General features: G+C 41.0%; 1 protein-coding gene across 2 annotated transcripts in view; it reads left to right on the top strand.

Annotated features, from left to right (window-relative positions):
- The window catches only part of MMP16 (matrix metallopeptidase 16), a 586413-nt gene that overhangs the window by 485071 nt on the left and 80154 nt on the right, over nucleotides 1–21188 (top strand). For both annotated transcript variants that reach the window (XM_078687068.1, XM_078687069.1), the window contains one exon: nucleotides 9473–9611. In XM_078687068.1, coding sequence (XP_078543194.1) covers nucleotides 9473–9611 — 139 coding nt within the window. The remainder of the gene's footprint in view (nucleotides 1–9472; nucleotides 9612–21188) is intronic.

The raw sequence follows: 21188 nt of genomic DNA on the forward strand, positions 1-21188 counted from the left end.
CTGAAAGATGTGATTTGGGAGGATGGTTATCACTTGTTAGTGATGGACATCTGTTCCTTATATACAAGTATTAATCATCAGGATGGTTTGAATGCTGTTAAATTCTTCCTGTCTAGTAGAAATATTTGTTATAATGAGCATACCAAAATGTTACTCCAGATGACAGAAATGTGTTTAAACAACAACTTCTTTATTTTCAACAGAGAGTTGTTTCATCAATTAAGGGGTGTTACTAAGGGGGCGTGCTTCTCTCCAAGCTATGCGTGCTTGCACGTTGGCTGGTGGGAGAAGCACGTCCTCATGCAGACCCATAAAGATGACTATTTAGAACATGTCATCCAATGGTGGCGTTTCATTGATGCCGTGTTCGTCATATGGAGAGGTACAAAAGAATCAGCCATAGATTTTGTCAGGAAGATTAACAGCAATTCTCTTAATTTGGAATTTACGGCACAGGTCAGTGATTTTAGAGTAGAATTCTTAGACGTAGAGGTGTTTATTGATCATGGCAATATTTGCACTAAACTACACCGCAAAGAAACAGCTGGTAATTCTATTCTTCACGCCAGCAGTGCTCACCCTAGGCACCTCATAAAAAGCATTCCCTATGGTGAGTTTTTACGTATAAAAAGGATCTGTAATAGAAAGGATGACTTAGACATTTGTCTACATGAAGCAAAGGAGAGATTTCTAAAAAGAGGATATAGTGCCAAAGATTTACAGTGGGCCCTGGATAAACTTAATACTTCCGCTACTATAGAAGCCAATGAGGTACCTGATGAGACTCAGGTTGTGGTAACTGCTCCTACACAAGTAAGGTTAATAACTACCTACAGTAGTCAAGAACATGATATCAGGAAAATTGTGAATAGGCATTGGCCTATTCTCCATACTGATATTATTTTGTCACCAGAACTACTAAATCAGCCTACTGTCACTTTCAGAAGAGCTCCATCTATGCGAGATGCTCTAGTTAAAACTAGTCCTGAAGTGATAGACAAAAAGAACTGGCTGACTGACAAGAGAGGGTTTGTAAAATGCTTCTCGTGTCATGCTTGTAAATTCGGTATAAATAAACAATCATTTGTTGACCCCTTTTCAGGAGTACCTAATAAGATTAATGGTTACTTCACCTGTAAAACAGATTGTGCTGTATATGTTCTAGAATGTACATGCCATCTATCATATATTGGCAGTACCAAACTCCCTGTGTTTAATAGGATCCTCCAACATTTGCGAGCAATTGTGAATTCTGATCCATCGTATCCAGTTGCTCGCCATTTTAAACTTGTACATCGTAACAAATTGGAGGACCTTAAATACTATGTAATTGACTCCAAAACCAATACGTGGTGGAGATAGGGAGAAAAAGCTCCGCCAGTTGGAGAGCAAATAGATAGTGAGACTAAATACTAAGATACCTAATGGGTTGAACACGGGAGAGGATATGGTTAATTTTCTATGAACACATTGGCCTACTTTGTCTTGGTATTTAGAATACTCTAGATATATACTTGGTATTGGGCTCAATATCAGTTTAATTCTTTGGCTAATTCTATATAATGTCTATTCCATGATGATTTAATGCTCTTTAAATACAGATTGTTATATATGTGTGTGTGTGTATATATGAATTTAGATTTTATATTTTTGGGTAAATTCATCATTCTCGTGTATATAATGGATTTTTAACGTAACCTTGTAGAGTTTATTACCTATATGGTCTTCTACTTTGTTCTAGCTTGACTTGTGGTGTTTCTGAGAGAGGGTTACTAATCTATTGTTGACCTGTTTATGATCCCACTATATCGTCTAAATTTTATTTCATCTGTGTTCTAATAATTTTTATACACATATATATTTATTTATCTATTTATTGATTGCTAACTGATCCTTTCTAAATTTTCAAATCGTTAGTTATAAGAGTATTAGTATGTCTAATAATGTATTCATCTCTGTGGTACATATATCAGATTACTTGTTATTTGCATCCGCACTTTCATTCATTTATTTTAATTCATCATTTAATGAAGGGTTGTAATCAACCACTTTTTTAATTTCACAAATGGGTTTTACTATAATCAATTGTTATTAGAATCTAATAGAACTAGTAGTCCAATTTATGATTAGGATTTGGGCACTTGCCCCGGATTTCTGTAAATTCAACAAATGATATTCTTTTAATATTCTGCTTTTAAAATTTAGTAGTTATATTTGAATCATGTTGAATAATGCTGTATAAAATGTATTTCTTACATATATGACAGAATGTGCTTTTGCATGATTGCACTATGCACTTTATAAGACATTACTAGTCTGTTTTCCCTTTCCAGTGATGTATGGGAGGGTTCAACATTGATTTGTAGTATTTAAGGGTGGATTTTCTTCCTGACACGTCATGTGATCAAGGCCGGGGCGACCCGGCTGAAACACGTCATGTTGTGTGAAGGCTAATAAAACGCACGTAAATTTGAGAACCTTTGTGTGGTTCGTTCCTGTTGAAGGAGTTCGCTTTTTCTGAGGATTGTTTTCCATATATAGATATATATATATATATATATATATATATCAAACAATCACAATACAATATATTAAATGAAACATCAGTTCTCTAGTACAATGCTAAAAGGCTGAGAGGGTGGTTGATTTGTAATTTGGGACAAGGGATGTTAGAGGAGTTTCCTGCTCTTGAGTAAATCTCACTATTTACCTCTGTTCTCGCCCCTTGTTCTCATAGGGGTAGAAGACAAAGCAGTTGTCTGCTTGGTAGATTCATCATATCCTGCTCTGTCCTGTAAGTACGGGCTGGAGTAGTAGTCTTCTCCAAGGTAAAATCAGAGGCCTCTACTGCATGTAGGTATGTAGTTATTATGCATCACTACATGCAACGAGCACGGGTCAGTTGTGATACCTTGAGGCAGATAACCTCTGTACCTAAAGGCATGAGATATGTGATACATGCCTGCAGGCCGTTGGTGGTTCAGCCTGAGATGTGATGGCAAAGGTGCATGTTCATGGTTTGTGGGCCTGAAGTACACACTCAAATAAAGTGGGAAGGGGGCTTACAGACTAATCAAAAGCAATTATGTGGGAGAGCTATATTTTTGGCTTGCCAGAAAATTAGTATATTGTTACTGTCTCTAAAGAGAGCAAAAAGGTAAGAATAGCTTACTTGTAGGTTAAAGTGCCTGTAGCAGAAATCTCTGTGCATTGGCTCCACATTGTATCCTACCCGGACTGCTAATGGAACATCAAATGTTCATTAATAGTCCTCTTTTTTAGGTCTCACACATGGTGACGTAGCGCGAAGCGCTGTCGCCAGCGAGACTTATTGTCAGCGACTTGCCTCTCAAGTGGTACAGACCGGGGCATGCGCAGGCGATTGGGGTCTGTGGACGCGCACGTTCAGGCACGGGCACATCTCCTGTCCCGCTTCCCAAGCGAACCAGCATTTTACTGCAGCAGGCTTTTAAAAAAAATCTTAGTTGCAACTCAAAATAGAAGCTGTACTTCTTGCTTTCTTAATGCTTTGTTTTTTTAGACTTTTCTGGGAACATCTGGAAAATTAACTGTATCCTTCACTTTAATTGTTAAAAGAAACGACCCCAAACTATGTAAAATCAGTGCTGTGGAATGCCAGGAAGTGACTGGTCCCTGAGAGTCAGCATAAAAGAGGTCTTTGTGTTTTTCCCTTACAATAACATGGGACAGGTCAATTTTCTGATTCATGCTTGGGGAAAATACTTCATTGTTAAATTCAAAACAAAATATTGAAAACTAAATATATATCCGACAATGGATTAGCAGTCCATCGCCTTAACTACTCGGCCACCTTGTTGCGTTATGTGAAGGCGTTGTATACAAATTGCAATCACATCCGGTGGAGTAGATAGTATGCTCATACACATAAATTAAAAATATAAAAACATTGATTTTCGAGTCAGATGTCATGCCACGTGAAACAGCACAGCCCGGTTTAACAACCATCTCTTCTCTTCTGTTGCCACACCGACGCGGCACAGCTCCGTCTACTTATTTTTAAACAGCTCTAATATCACTCCGCACTGCCTCAAGTATCGTGGGGCTCCGTTTTCATCCATTGTGCGTCACCGAACCATTCTCAAGAACTGGGATGTATCTGTGACGCTTTGATTAATGGCAGCAAAACAGTGGCCCCTTTATTCCATGGCCTGCACGTGCTGCCTCGTGGGCTTCAGCATTCTACGACCACGGGGAGGCGTGTGGCTCCAAAGACTACAACAGTAACATCTTCAGCGTCATTGCGCGATGACATGGTGATGAAGGCTAACAAGTGCTGAGGGCGCTCATGGGTGGGCTTGTAGAACACGAAATGGACAGCATTTTAACACACAGCTTACAGGGTTAAAGCACAGAAATCTCTGAGTAACTAGAAAGTTTCAGGGCATTTTTATTCATTTATTTATTTAATGCAATTTTATATAGCACAAACTTTACCCTACGGTGGCATAGCGCTTTACAATAGAACTAAGTAAGATACATAAGGTACTAGTGATGGAATTGACATATTAACAAGTTAAATATACAATTACAATTATATCAAGCATTTGCAATGCAATAGGTCTCGCGTTTGAGCTATTGGCATTGAAATGACAATGCCTTTTATGTATATGTTTTAAAAACTTGCAAGCGGTGCCTTAACAAGCACTTTTCTACTCATAATCGTTGCTGGCGAAAACCAAGGCTGGCAGTAACTGCGCCTCGTTTACTGCCAGTCTTGCTTGTCATAAGCAAGGACTACAAGTACAAAGTGCATATTTACGCACCGCTTTCAGGGTTTCAAAACACATATATAAAAGGTATTGTCATTTACAATGGCAATACCTCAAACTCTCACAAATGCGAGACCTGTTGCATTGCAACTGCTTGTTTTTTTATTTGCAGTGCTGGATACCTCAGTGTTTACGCATCAAATACAAATAAAACATCACCCTGATTGGGCACATTTGGGATGCACAATCTTATTCGAAGTCAAAATTGGCAGTGAGGTCAGGAAGGCACCTTTTAATAAACATGCATTGGGAAAGCCAATTGGTCTCGACAATGAGAGAGCTACTCGCTTTGTCAGTGTCAATGTGTTTCCCCATTGCATGACCAGATGGTAAGGGTTCCCTAGTTAGGTGCTGCACTCAAGCACCCGCAGCTAATGCACCATTACTCCTTTGTAACCCCGAGCCTACATGAATAAGGCATCCAAATTTAAATGTTCCATTTGATAGAGAGCAATTAAATGTGTCAATTTCCTTTAATACGTGCTGTTAAAAGTACCAAGTAAAATCATGGTAGTTATTTTGTTCGCCTCTCAAGAATAGAATGCACTTAAGAGGAATTCATACTTGTGAGTTGCATGTTAAACACACATGCCTGCTGCAGGCACTCAACCCACTGAGCTATCCAACTGGCTGGCTTTTACTGATCATTTACTTTTAACTTCAAATTCTGCAACATAACAAACCATGTGCTTTCTTATGTACTTTGTGCTGCGATGTCAAGAAATGCGGCCTAAAGTTTCTACCTTTACTCATATGATGGTCAGGTATTTTTATTTTTATTTTTGAGGGTTAACATGAGCAACTGATGCTCGATACCCTCAGCCTTTTTATCCCTCGCTTTATATTATGAGCAACAGAATCAAGAATACTGTTCTGCTAATAGTAGTAACCAAGGTACGATTTCAATTTACAAAAAGTAATTTTAAACCCCATGCCATTTGCCCAGTATGCAGATATACACCGAGATTTAGCATCACAGAGTGTTGGGAGAGGGGGTTCTAATTTAATAGCCTCAAACTCAACAGGACTGACCACGAACCTATCCCATGTTTGTAGTAGCAGAGTGAACAGAGAAACACAAACAATAGGCTGCATGACAGCCCAGTGTAGCTACCAGTGACAGGTTAATTCAAGGACTTCTCTCGTTGCTTTTTATTTTATTTATTCAACTGTTCAACTGAGCCTAGAAGGAAAAGAATACAGTATTATCTTGGATAAAAATAAAAAGGTTGTGAATATAATGTTCATACGTAACTCCTGCTTTAGTGTTCGGACATTCAAGACCACATAGCTCCCTTTCCATCATACCCAAGATCTGCCCAACCAAAAGCTGCCAACCAGAAACGAGCTAGCCTAATTAAAGTATCAGCTTTGCAAAATCACAATGTCTGCTTTTTAAAAAGAAGAGAAAAACAACTACCCTGCGGGCATGGGTGAGTGACAAAAAGCCATCTTGGTGTGCCGATCATTGTTCAGCCCAACACCGCAACGCAGAGGCAATGAAATACACTCAAACAATGAATTATTTTGTTTGTTTTTATGCTGGTTAGTTTTCTAATGTGGCATGTATACGGAATGCAGCATATTAACTCTTCAGTGAGTTTGGTTTGTAAGCAAAATGCATTTGTTAACTCCCTTGTTGTTGGTAACGAAACTGGATGTGTAATTGCTGAGTTTAGGCGATTCCAGCAGTGTTTTCATTTCCTTCCTGCCTCTCCTTGGCTCACAGAAGCATAAACCATGTATAGGATTATCAGTAACCATTGTTAGTAAATAACCTTGGGCCCGATTCACAAAAGTAATCTGAGACAAAATCCTAACTTTATGACTTTCGGTATTCACAAAAGGCATTTGGGAGTAGTAAAGTTAGGATTCCTAACTTTACCACTCCTAAATTCCTTTTGAGAATACTGAAATTCATAAAGTTTGGATTTTTCTCAGTTTAGCAGTAGTAAAGTAGGATTCCTAATTTTACCACTCCTAAATGCCTTTTGTGAATGCCGAAAGTTGTAAAGTTAGGATTTCTCTCAGTTTAGGAGTAGTAAAGTTAGGAATCCTAATTTTACTACTCCTAAATGCCTTTTGTGAATACCCAAAGTCATAAAGTTAGGATTTTGTCTCAGATTACTTTTGTGAATCGGGCCCCTTGTGCCAAATTAATTCACTGAAGTGTTTAGTTTAATACTGTGGAATTAAAAATGAGTTTCATAGAATGATTGTACTGTACTCTGGCTGAACTAGCATTTGAAAACAAGAAAAAATATATTAGACAAACCTTACAGTCTGATTCAATGGAAGCAATTAAAAAAGGCAAGAGATACCTAGGCCACCAGATTGCCATTGATAGCGCCATCATGACTCTTTAAATGGGAGGAGTTCATGCCCTCTCATTTATATGGGAGGTGTTTTTCTGCCATTTCAGAATAGCAGTTGTACAGGAGAGTTTGATAACTGTTTAACAACTGATTTAGCAAATATTGTGTACCTGAAAGTCACAGCAAAGGAGCCTTTTAAACAGAAATTAATTGAGAAGAAGCGGCGGGGGTAGGAGAGAAGATGAGGAGGAGGTGGGGAGAGCAGGTACCTGGCGCCCTGACTCCACACCCTCAATGAAACACAATTAACCCTCTTCGGCCACTTGTGGGGGCAGGAAAGGTGGGCGTTAATCACAAGCTGCCTGCTAATTGGTTAATTACCTCCAACATTGAATAGGGCAATGCCAAGCTATCGCATTTTCTCCTTCCAGAATCCAGGCTTCCCTCGGGAAGGAAGAGCTGCTCGAAGGCCATGGTTTATGGAGGTCAAATAAAGAGAGCAGTGTTCTTGGATTTCATGCAAACAGACAAACTAAGAACAAGCACTGGTATAAAGTGATACGAATCAATTACAACTGTAGTCCAAAGAACTGTTGCTTTAATGGAACGTGTGGATGAAAAGTTGTAATTGGTCCGATCTCTTATGATGGCTAACCAGACGAAGTGGTATGATGCATGCCTTCAATGGACAAATGAGGTTAAAGAATTTAAGAACGACAATGATGCCAGCCAACAGTAAGCCTATGGGCGGCTGAAGCCCACAACAGTAGATACAGCATGTCTCGGTCCGAGACAGCGCATGTGTGCCATCTGCGGTGGATACCTAAAAATCAGCATTAACTATTCTATAACCACCTACCCTTCCATTTTTCTCTTTATTACCCCTAAGCTTATTTCACAGAACAATCATCAACCTTGTACGGACTGGGCAGGGGTTGACTTCATAGATTCTCTAAAGGGTACAGAAAGCACAATTGTGGCATGTGAGGGGGAGGAGGGACTTGTTCAGGTATTGCAGAGATCATGCATGGGGCCCTGGAGGCAGAACTGTGGCATGTGGGAGCTGGGCATGGACTGGCACCGAACTTAAGATTGGGCCATACCATGGAGCAACAGGATTCTGGCATGTGGTGGCTGGCTTAATGGCCTGTAAACATAATTCTTCCAATCAACGCTAAAGACATGATGGGGATGTTAATGGTTGAAACCAGACTGGCCTCCGATGTTCAAGCTGGGATATCCACCTGGGCACTAATGATGTCAGTCATACTGTAGCAAACATAGATCTTATATTTAAGGCAGAAAATTACACTTAAAACATACTATAACATTTTGAGTTCATGGATCCTAAAAACCCCAGCATTGTAGAAGTAACCTCTAATTTGGTTCATTGAGTGTCAAAATCCCTCTTGATTCGAACTTACAGACTGTGCAAATAGGCCGGATTTTCACTTTCATAACAGGATTGTTTTCTCTGTGCGTGTAGGTTGCAGAGATGTTGGGGAGGCACAAGAGTGAATGGTCCTTCCTGGTCTGGCGTAATGTGAATGACCTTATTATTTTTTATTACTTAGGGCCTTATTATGGGTTTGGTACTGCGACTGCCCTGCCGTTGCACCGCCAACCCTTTGTGCACTTCGCCCGCCATATTATGACTTTTAAAGTCACTTGCTGGCGGTTCTTGGGCATTCCCACAGAAGTGCCTATGAAGTAGGCATGGCAATGGGAATTTTAAAAGACAATACCTGCATGGCATGGACTCTTGCAGTCCATGGTGTGTAGGTACTGGGGTGCATGCACACACAGGTGGGCACATCAATTGCCCCCCTGCATGCACTCCATGGCCCAGAGGCAACAGGGTATTCTGTAGGGCCCCCTTTGTTTCCTCTCTGCCACGGTTTTCATCGAAGAGGAATTGCCATGAAAGTCGTGGTGGAGAGGAAACTCATAATATGCTTGGTGGGACTGCAGCCCGATGAGTCTAGTGGTCTGTTGACCGTCACTCATAATCAGCCCCATGCTCCTTGGTTCTTCACCTAAAATTAGTGGTTGGGGGATGAGAGAGGGCTGTAGAACTGTTCAGGTAGTGAATATGACAGTAGCAGCTTCATGACTTCTGTCTCATTAGAACAGCTTCAGCAGCAAGGGATAAAGGCTAAGTAAGAGCGAAGGAACACAGTTGTAACAACGCGCACCAGGTGCAAGTGTGTCAATCAGGAGGCAGATTTATGTTTTACATATATAACCACGATTGAATATTGAATTAGAGTGGGAGATATCTTCTGTACAAATGTTGCTGCTGTTTTTAGAGATGTCCACTAACAAAGACTTGTACTTGGATTGCAGGATCAATGGTTTTGGAGAGTCAGGAACAACCGAGTGATGGATGGGTACCCTATGCAGATTACCTACTTCTGGAGGGGCCTGCTCCCTGGAATTGACGCAGTGTATGAAAACAGTGATGGAAATTTTGTTTTCTTCAAAGGTAAGAAATGCTCTGAAATGGGATATAAGACAGATATTTCACAGGATCCTCTGCATTGATATAATGATGACAGAATCATACCATAGGTGTTGCCACTGGTAAAGGGGAAGCACTTCAACCTCATGGTGTATGAGCTATTACTAGCCTCAACTAGTCCCAATCATGACTATGAATGCACTTGGGATATTTAAGCTGAAGGAGTGTTCAGGAGAACACGCCCCTACTGGAAAAGAAGTATTTTTCATCAGAAGTAAATAAAGTCCTTTTTTGAAAAAGTAATCTAGCTGCACATTTGTTTAGTGATATCTTCAATATGAAACACAACATCCACGCCATGATTGTGTCTCTCACCTAGACAAAAATGTCCCAGGCTAACTATTGATTTTCACAATACTTTTGCAAGGGATTCTACATGAATATAATTGTCTCAAGAAGGCCAGAGATTGAAAAAGTCTCTTCCAATGGTCTGCAATATCATTATTGGGTATTCTAGCATGTAAACATTATGTAAAAGTGAAAGCAAAAGAGCAGTTAGATTTCCGATCCTTTGTTCCTGGAGCTTGAAAAGATTGACGACATTTACCTATTTCTCTTTTAGTAACTTTACAGACTCATGTTTCTCATTTTTCCCTAGTGCCTCATTTAAGGATTGACCGAGGGTCCACCTCTGCCATTCAGGCCACACCCAGCCTGACAAATGTGAAATTCTCGACTGTGGGCCCATTATGATGTCGTCCTGAAAGCAGTCCAACCGAATCAGTTCCGGGAATGCTTTCCGAACAACTTGGGTTCAGGGAGTCCATCCGACCGATTACGGTGTGTCCGAACACCGTTCGGTCAGACTCCCATTGACTTCAAGGGGAGCCTCTGTTCCGAACGAGAACTCAGGCTCCCATTGAAAAAAGGTGTGGTTGGGGTAAATCTTGCACCCTGTGGCAGGCACCCCATGGAGCCTGCCCCACTGTGCATGCAGGAAAATGGGGGATCCATGGCTACCCCCATAGGCCTGATTGAGAGGGACCTGGGTGAAGGAGGGCCTGCTACTGGCCCCCAAAGTCAAATTCCGACAGCCGATCTGTGTCGGACCAACTTATTCGAAAAGGGTGTCCGAATCCAACATCCTAATCTCTCGTCTGGAAAGGCGGCACATAGATCTGTAAGAGTCAGTTCCAACCAACACCGTTACTCTGAATGCCGTTCGGAACCGAGTCGGACAGTTCGAACAGTTTCCCCACTTCAAGATCGGTCGTCCGGAAATGTGTCCGAGTTGGTCGGAAACAAGTCTTCCAAATCAGATTTGACCGAATCGGATGCCGTTCGGAGCCTTTCCAGACGGCATCGTAATGGACCCCTATATTGGAGAATATTCTTCCCTTATAGAGGCTACTGCATTCACAACTGGAGCCACTGCTGGGTTCTTTGGGGGAAAAATGAGGCAGCAGGTCCACCATGCCGTAGCAATATGGCAGACCAACTATAACTTATATCAGCACCCAGTAAAGAATGTTGGCAGCTAGACAGTCAATAAGAATGCAGATGCTTCATTTGCAGGCTGTAGTACCGTTATCGTTCAGCTCAAGAAATTTTCTTTGGCTGCCAGCTCCCTACTGCACCAAGTTCATTTATTTTTTTTATTTTATTACTCCGTTCCTCATGGAGCCAAAAGAAAAAAAATTATAATTTCGTAAAGTGGATGCTCCTATGCTCGAGAGGAGCTTCTGTTTGCAGAAACAGGGGAGTGGAACATATTTTTTTTTTTTTTTTTTGGAAGACCTTTATTGATAGAAATCGCAGATACAACACAACCAAGAGCCCGAGGGCTCCCATATACAGTACGGTGCAATACAAAAAGCGCAAAGGATCCGATTCAGGAATATTGAGGTCTAATTTTTAAAGTTCTTGTTCCGAAGGATAGACAAGAGCAGGATATCATAGCACAACAGGTTGGATGCCGGTCTATTACGATCAGGATAGATAAATGCACATCGTAACAAAAAACCAGAATCGCTGCGTACCGCCTAGGAGATAAACGTCTAAACCCAGAAAGAAAGAAAAAGAAAAAGAATAGAAGGCCCATAGAACCAAAAACAAAAAACCCCCCCACACCCACTCCCCACCCTGCACCCCTGCAGCTGGCTACGGCCTACCCCCCCCCTAGCAGTGTGTCTGTCGCCCAGTAAAAGGAGTCCCGAAATATAGAGAGTAAGAAAAGAGTCCTAATCTAAAACTCTCGTAAAAGAAAGAAAGGCGGGGAGGAGCCCACCACCCGTCCCTCGGCTCCACCCTCCCTTAAGGCCAATAACAGCGCAAAATATGGCGTCTAGCGGTGGCAAGCAGTACAAGCAAAGAAGTCGGAAACACATAGGCAGCCCACAGCATAAGCAAGGGTAGCAATCCACAACCCACATATCAGTCCCCGGTATCCCCCTCCCATAGTTCCAATAATGGCTTGAAGCGTAAAATCCGTTGACGAAAACATTACTAGCAAAGCAATTTATAAAGCACGAATCCGGCAAATTGTATAATCAGAGAAATCAGCATGTCGCATAGCCAGCTCGGTCAGCAACGAGGAACTCATCAGTCAATGATAGGAGGCGTTCATCCCTGTCCCGTTTTATCTCGTTCACCACTGCGTACCAAAGTGTCCCAAAAGAACGCGAACAGCAACCCAAAAATGTCAAATCGATTCAACCACCCAAACGTGTCAGCTGCGCGCAAGTCCAATGGTCCCAGCCTGGGCAAGAAATGAACCATCTCCATGGTATATTGCAGAGCCGAGCCAGGAAGGAAATTGTCAACGTCCAACAACATCCGAGGCGACCCCCGGGCAATGGGGAGTATGGCTTGGGGCGAGCACTCCCGTCGCGATACCAGTCCGAGGTCTTCACATCGTCCCAGACATGCAACATCCTCAGCATGGTATGTTTCGAGGGTCGAAGTCTCAGATCCGCCATTATAATGTAGGGCAGCCATCTTGTTGGAGACGGACGTGGAACAAGGAGAATCGCTATGTACCTGTAAATCTTCCATTCTCAATCTTCCCAGTGCGCTCACGATATCATCCACCGTGTCGAGCAGGGTTTGAACAGAGTGGGCCATGAAATGACGGAGGGAGAGAACAGCTGCCAAAAGATCGCCATAACCCAGGTCTCCTCTACTCTCCCCTCCGAGTGCGTCCCCCTGCGCCACAATTCCACCATCACACTGTAGCCCAGGCTCCCCCAGGCTGTATTCCATCATGTCCGCTGTAGGCGTGAGTGCGGACACTCCGAGTCAGGCCAGGGTACTCAAGGTGGGAAGCCAAAGTTCCGTGCACTATTATAGTGGTAGACGATGCCAGTATGTTGCCACAAGCTAAGACCCATAGAGACGTTTTCTAGCAAAAAGTAGCGGGAGTAGAAATTCGGGAGCCTCCCGCCGATTGCGGGACATTACTCAAGCCGTTTCTCGGCGGCCAGCAAACAGGGCACTTGCAGCCGTGCGGTTGCCCCGTACAAAGAGCCAGGCACGATTAAATCCGTACCGACAGTCCAACGGGGTTTGCGTGCTGAAGTTCGGCCGTCTCGCACATGATATGATCCGACCGGCTCACTGCGATCGTTGGCATCCCGTGTTGTGCACTTGGTAGCCGGCCTCGCTGCCTACTCGGGGCCCCGGTCTCAGAGCTGCTGTGGGCCGCAGAGTTTAATCGGTCATTTCTCCCGCTTGCAAGGATGTTACAGCCTCAGGATTTCTCCGTGGGTCGCCGGAAGTCATCATTTTCCACAATTCGCCACTGCGGTTCAGGATAGCCGGCAGGATTGCTGCAAAGGAGGAGATGGTCCTCGGAGCCGAGGGACTGGACGTCCTACCCGGACGCCATCTTGGCTCCTCCACTGAAACATATTTTTAATCAGCAAACCTAAAATCAAGTGTATAATCATTTGATTTTGTATATTATTACTTGTGTTTCTCTTTGCTGTTGGTAAGAATACATCTAAATGTAAAAAAAAAAGTCAACAAAAAATTTATCTACCTGTTCATATTAACTGTGATATGAAGAAAGATCTATTTTTGGCAGCAGAGTCACAAACTTTACAGGTGCTTAGCAAGGCCAGATTAGCCCGGGGGTTTCCCTGGCAGGCTGGAAGGAGGGAGGATCGGTTTTGCTCCTGGGGACCAATTTTTTTTAGCAGTGCAGCAGTTTTAAAAGTGCATAAAAGGTGGCTATGACTCAATGTCCACAGATCCCAACCCGTACATAAATTTGGGGAAGCATATGTTCTTTTGTCATAGTGGCAAGTGTGGTTACAACTACAAACATATTCACACTTGCCACTATCACAGTTCGATATACTTTTCCCAGCACCGGCACTTACAGATATGCTGGTTTTGATACCGAGTCCTCGTGTTCTCAACATCAGAGGATGCAACATTGTGAGGTACTAGAGTATTGTTTTACAATATATGGAATTCCGGAAATGATCGCAGACCTCAGCCTTGAATAAGTCTAGGCGACGAAACACACGTCAGCTGCCTGTTTGTAACGAATTTCTTTACGCAAGAAATGGGAACAACCGTGAAAAGAATACATTTAAACCAACACAGTTATGAGCCTACAGCAACTCCTTATTGGATATACTATATGATGGTTGGACTTCTTTAAGTGCTTCGGTATTTTTCTGTTTATCAGTAGTTTTAAAAGTTCCTTGTATACCCATCAGTTTTCAAGCAACAAATAAAAGTGCCAAGAAAACTCTGGTATTAATGTACCTGTTGGAGAGAGATCGGCGTTTTGTCTTGTGGCAGTTTTGACTCATCTAAGGTAGCGCAGAGGGTTACTGTGCGTGCTGCGAAGAGTGTGTACTATGCAGGTTGCAGAACAGTATTCTGTGTGCAAAGCTCAATGGGTCACTACTTTTGTCACACAGATCCTTTTGTTACTGTGCAGTTCATAATCTAGGTTAGAAAGTTATGTTTATGTGTCCCAGTCGTTCATTATCCTAAGTTTCCTATAAACAGTTTGTTTGGTTAGAAATAAATTCATATTTGTAAAGTCAACCCTAACCACTGTTATGTTCTGAATCCTGAATTTGAGCTTCCCCAGACCAAGCACTCAAAAAAATACCTACCAGAATGGACGATGTGAATTCTACACCTTCAAGTCCCATTTGCCCTGGTGCTTAGGGTCAAATATGTACAAGTTCTGTGAATTCTGAAATTACTTACTTGTCGCTGGCCTTTTTTACGAGTTGCTCATTATATTCTATTTATGCATGTATCAGAGTTGTTGGGCATGTAACGCATCCAATAATTATCGGATGCATTAAATAATTCAACCTTTGTTAAATTTAATGGGGGGGAAAACCGACGGTATTTACCATATTATGCTTATTTTGGTATGTTATTTTTAGCTCACCCATTAAATAACAAACCCTGTGGTATTGTTATTTATCTGGGTTGATATATAACACCTGCACTTGTAATCAGGCCCTTAGAGTGTTACTATGTGAGTATGCATAGGAAATTGCTGGGAATAAACCCTGTGAATCCCAGTCCAAAAGCTTTTCTATGAGTTGTTCTGTCTTTCTCTTGTCTAAGATGTGGATTATATTATATCTAAATGTCCACGATTGGTTCACAAACATTATCCTGCCTTTCTGTTCCTGATGATGATGGAAACCCAAGATGTTTTCAGTCAGAGACAAGTGTTACTATTGACTTTAGTTAACTCTGAGTAGCCTTTACTCATAGATGTTGAAGGGATCCATAACATGTATATGCCAACCTAATGCTTTGACCTTCCAAAGCTAGGTTTGCAACAAAATGCTGTTGTGCCTCGTTACATGAGACTTCCAATCCAATATCCCATTGAGATTCAGATATTGGTCTTACCCTTCTTAAACCCACAGCAACCCTTTACAACTTGTAAAATGTCATCAAACGTTTTTGATGAAGTATTTTGACATTACATAATGTACAATGTTCTGCAGCACTGAAAATAACATATCAGAACTAATTGATACGTTTATTCCTAAGGATCTTATGCAACATTTGGAGATCAATTCTGATCCCTGTATACATTGGAATTTGCACAGGGATTGTAAATATGAGTTACCCAATCACACCATCTCAATTTTACCTTTATTGGTTCCAGCAGGTCTAACCAGGGTAAAATGCAGTGGCGGCTTGTGCAGGTAAAAGCTGTGGGGCTGGGTTTCGACTGACGCTGATGAGGGAAAAACAAATAAATAATACATTTTTCCTCGTCATCGTCTGTCGATATCTCCCTCCACCTGGCCTCACCACTCTTACCTGCATGGGCCTCTGCTATTAAAATGTGTGGTAAAAACACAATATATCAGATTTCAATGCCATAAATATTAAATCTGCATGTAATGCCTCATTTGACCTTACACAACTTGCAAAAGGAGGTATTTACTACTCCTCATAAATACTTCAACCCAGACTATTGTATTTATATGGTGCGGTAAATACTACTCTGGCATACTCAGATTCACGACCTTAGTGGTACCCACAGGGTCATAAATTAATTTGGATTGCTTTTTTGCTCATATCTCTGTATGGCCATTTTAACAAGGTAATGATTATGAAGGAAAACAGTAAGGCCGGAGCAGTATTCCTTGTGACTCTATAAATAGTAGACTGCAAAATAGGCTTAGGAACAATATTTGGTTTCAGATCACTTGATATCATCCTTGTCGTGCATTAAATATAAGTACAATGTATTCTATATTTTATCATTTATTTTCGATTATGAGTAGTCATCTAATTGTTTTCTTTATCTGCAGCTTAAAGTGGCTTGTCATCTGAGACGTCCATCAGTTCTTTTAATGCTAATCCTATGGGGCATATTCACAAATGGCATATTGTAGTACATTTAATAGTACTACTCACATTCTACAAAATGCTATTTACTAACTTACATGCGCTCCTACATTGTATTGACATAGATCTCCATCCCTACTGCTGAAATGTCGGATGGACAAGGGTAGTGGCTGTTAAATGGAGAATACTTTACTACTACATGGGGAGGGGTAACAGAGGAGTAACAAGGGGTATAGGGAGAGTTAGGGGGAATTTGGAAGGGACCCAGGGATAATAATGTAAGCCCATTACTACTCACAAACTGCACTTTTAAAGTAACTACAGCCAAAAAGATCTAAAAACAATAGTAAATGTCCTCCAACTCAAGTTCAACACCACACATGGCTAACCATTGGTACTGCAACACACTTTCAAAGAAATTATTATAGGCAAAGACTTATAATAATTGGCCATGGGAACTAATGTTATATTTTAAGTAACGTTTTTTAAGTTTTAAAAAATGTGAATACATTTAATATAAATATTTTTTAATATAATATATTTTTTTAATAAATAACAATCACCTATTAGTTTAGAATATGATAATAATATTTTTCAAAAAGGAATACATACATCTAACTTCATTTTTATAAAAAATATATTAAATGAACTTTAATTAATTCAGTTTATAGCTTTTAATATGTTTTACTGTATATCAAATGAATATTAATGTTGTACTTTAGGTGGGACTTTGTTATATAAATTAAGATTTTCATTCAATTTGATATAGTTACAATAATGAAATATTGAATTCAAAATTAAGTTAATAGTGCTTTGTTCTACTTTCAAAATAAATAGTTTAAATTAATTTAACATTAATGCTTATCATGAACACATTTTTACTAATTTCTTTTAAACTTTAATACATTTTGAAACGTTTCCCTATGCTTTACTTTAGGGAGAACTCTGCATCTTGTGAGAACCTGCAATTTGTCATTTGCACTTGTAAATTAGGCTCCACTCCATGGGGGTGGAGACATGTAAACCTGCACTTTGTAATACATTCAAACTTGTAAAATGGTGAATATCCTAAAGTTATGAATTTACTAGAAAATGTAGGAGTAAACTAACATTTATATATTTACTTCTGTGGAATGTTACCTATGTGAATCGCCCCTTATGAGTCTGAAACACAACATGCATATGTGTTAAAACTTTGGATTTTTGAACCTCACATCACACTTAAATTAATTTTAATCATATAGAGGGCCACATCCATCAAAAGAAAAAACGGTCGCAAATGGTCTGATTCTCAGAATCTGACCCTTTGCAACCAGTATTTTTTGCATTTGGGATGCATCATCCCAAATGCAAAAATTGGAAAATTTGCGATGACTTAAATTGCGATTGCATTTAAGGAATCGCAAATTGCGATGCCTCAAATGCAATGCATGATGCCATTGAAAATAGCGATTTCGCTACTAAGGGATGTCAATTACCGCCAAATTAAATTTGACGATAATTAGCAAAAACTTTGAAAAAATGCACTAAAGTGCATTTTCAAACTTCCTGGTTACACACATGCCCTTGGGGCATATGTGTGCTCAATATGTGTTCACATTAGAATTTCAGGGGTGCAACAGGGTGTCCTTTTGGCACACTTGCACCCTTGAAATTGCATGCACAATTTGCAAGTACCCATTGCTATGAGCCTCTAGCCCATAGGAATGAATGGGAAGCAATTCCTTAATTGCGACGTGCAATTTGTGAGTCGCCATTTAAGGAATTTGTAGGAATCGCAATTTTGTTTGCGATTCCTACATGCATAGGAAATAGCTATTCTTTAATTGCGAATCCTTAAGAATCACAACTAAAGAATCGTGATTGACTTTTTAGATGCATGTGCGCCCTAGTGCCTAATGTTTAAGTGAAGAAGCTTGAGGCTGATGCCCAATGTGAGCTACCCTTGTTTTATCTAACTGTAGTTTTAATCTAATGTTTACCCTTTTGCTTTGTGGGCATATACCATATAGACATATGGCTGTCATTGCAATGGAACAGCTCAGAAAACTGGTATGTCAATGCCCCAGCACCACATATGAATGCAGGTTCCCACTCCACATTTACATCTAGTGTATATGTTACTTTTTCTACTGTCAATTTTATGCAACAACTTTGGGGTCAGAAATGTGTGGTGTACACAATTTTCTGAATAACTTTGATCTAGAAATTGTAATAATTATTGTGCACATAATGTTTACCATTTTATAGCTCTTACACTTAAAGCATAGCAGATTGTCCTGGCTCGCATGAGGTCAGTAAAGTAGAATCTCCTCCTTTTTTCATTAACACCTTTACCATATCCTCATGCTTTCTGTCTAATGATTCACTTCGATGCTAAGGGCCTGATTTAGAGTGTTTTAGCCAGGGTACTCTGTTACAAATATAGTGTAGTAACCTGTCCACCCAACACTTGGTCTGCCTGCCTCTTTTAGAGATGTGCATCCCCTAAGCTTTCTGTCAATGGAGTCCCTGTCTTCTAACAGAATAGCGGGCAATGGAAGAAAGGCACTACACTACCCACTGAATTCAGGGTGGATGGTGCAAAGCAATTTTAAGGTCGAGCCAGGGCAGCACATGTGCTGCTCTGCGAGGCCTGCTGTAATCTAGACTGTGTCTTGAAGCACCTCCCATATTTTCAATTCGTTGCTGTTCGTGCCCTTCATAAATGAATGTTTATTTAGGTTCCGTTGTGCGCACTATTTCTTTTCTTGTTTGCCTCAGCTTGTGTATCAGCACAGTGCTCGCTCCACGGACACTGTGCTTTAAGTTTTGGTCTGCATTTGCATTTCAGGTTTAATTATTGTTTTACGTTGGAGGCCGTGTACCTTTTCACAACATGACCACTTTAATTTTCACCATTGTGTCTTGTTTCCTGCTCGTGGCAGCCTGCTCGTCCTGTGCCGTCTCTCCCTTCACCCTGCCCCCACCACCCCTCAGAGATTGCTGCTTGTATTTTAAGTGATTTTCCCAAAATTGCAGGGTATTGAGCCTTATGTCAAGACTCGTACTCCCGAGTTGGCAGCTCTGAACGCATGTCCTTCGCAGCATGTGATGCTGTTTCATTGCTGTGTTCTAAATGTTGCCAGATAGAGTCATTTATAAGCTCAAATGCTGTTCAAGTCACATTGTGTTCTGTATCTCCCCACCCCCTCATTGCTTTCATTTTCACCATTGTGTCTTGTTTACTGCTCGCCCTGTTCTAAATCTCCCTACCCCTTCACCCCGCACCAACCACCCCTCTGATATCGCTGCTGGTACTTTAAGGGATTTGCCCAAATTCACTGGACATCACTCTCATTGTCACCATTGCGACTTATTTCCTGCTCATGGCAGCCTGCATACCCTGTGCCGTCTTTCCGTTCCCTTCACCCTGCTCCCACCACCCCTCAAAGAACGCTGCTTGCATTTTAAGTGATTTGCCCAAAATCACAGGATGTTGAGCTGACACCAAAACTAAATCTTCTACGTCCGCAGCTCTGACTGTACATCCTTCACAGCATGTTTGATGCTGTTTCACTGCTGTATTTTAAATGTTGCAAGGAGTCATTTATAAGTTCAAATGCTGTTCCTGTCACACTGCGTGCCATGTCTCCCTACCTGTCACCCCGCAACCACCAACCCATCGAGAGCGCTGCTTGTATTTTAAGTGATTTGCCCAAAATCACAGTACACTGGTTTCATTGTCACCATTGCGTCTTGTTTCCTGCTCATGGCAGCCTGCTTACCGTGTGCCGTCTCTCCCTACCCCTTAACCCCAACCCCACCACACCTCCGAAATTGCTGATTGTATTGTAAGTTATTTGCCCAAAATCACAGGACACCGCTTTCTCATCAGCAACTCAGCACTGTAAAAGCTCCGGGGACGCACAATATGCTGCGTTTCTTAATCCTTATAAGGTCCCAGAGGCGAGACCGTTTGCATTGCAAATGCTTGTTTTATGTCTTCCACTGAAGGGAGGGACAGAAAAAACAAATAATGACCCTTACACTGTGGTCAAAAACACCTAAGTGTGGGAGGCCATTATTTTTTTTTTCAGAAACAAATTCCCACATTTGGATTTGCTATTGAAAAACAAACAAACTTTAAAAGTATGATGGACGGTGGTCAAAACTGACTACGGATGCCCACCAAACATTTGGGAACCGCCAAAAGGTGACTAATTTCAAGGTTCAGATATGCCCCTGAGCCAATAGTCACTCTAAATACTACCAACTACTGTTGGGATAGTGGAGGTCATCTTCTCCAAAACCCTTTTTGTTGCAGTTGCCTGATGAGGAAGCAAACACTGTCAGAGTAAAAATATTGCTTGTGAGAAAAAGATGCATTGCATAGGGTTTTGACATGGTGTACTGTGAAGTAAGTGCTTTGCCAACAAACATGTATTTTCGTTCAAGATAAAAAGGACTTTTGAAAATAGACAGCATATGTCCACAGATATTCATGGCAAACATACAATGGAAGGATAGTCATTTGCATTAATTTTTATTTTCAATATGATGATGGTATTTGGACTAGGGCTATTCTCTTCTTGGAGCTGAATAAAGGTTATTTATCCTTAAACAAATGTTGCTGCTCACCTACCAAGTAAATTAGCCTTTTGTAAATGATAATCTCGTAGAAAACATAGACATGAAAGCTAGTTCAAAAGTGACACTATGAGGAACACGTGGAATCTTTAGTCATGCACTCACAATACATTCAATAGC

The sequence above is a fragment of the Lissotriton helveticus genome, chromosome 4_1, assembly GCF_964261635.1.
Source record: "Lissotriton helveticus chromosome 4_1, aLisHel1.1, whole genome shotgun sequence".
NCBI lineage: Eukaryota > Metazoa > Chordata > Amphibia > Caudata > Salamandridae > Lissotriton > Lissotriton helveticus.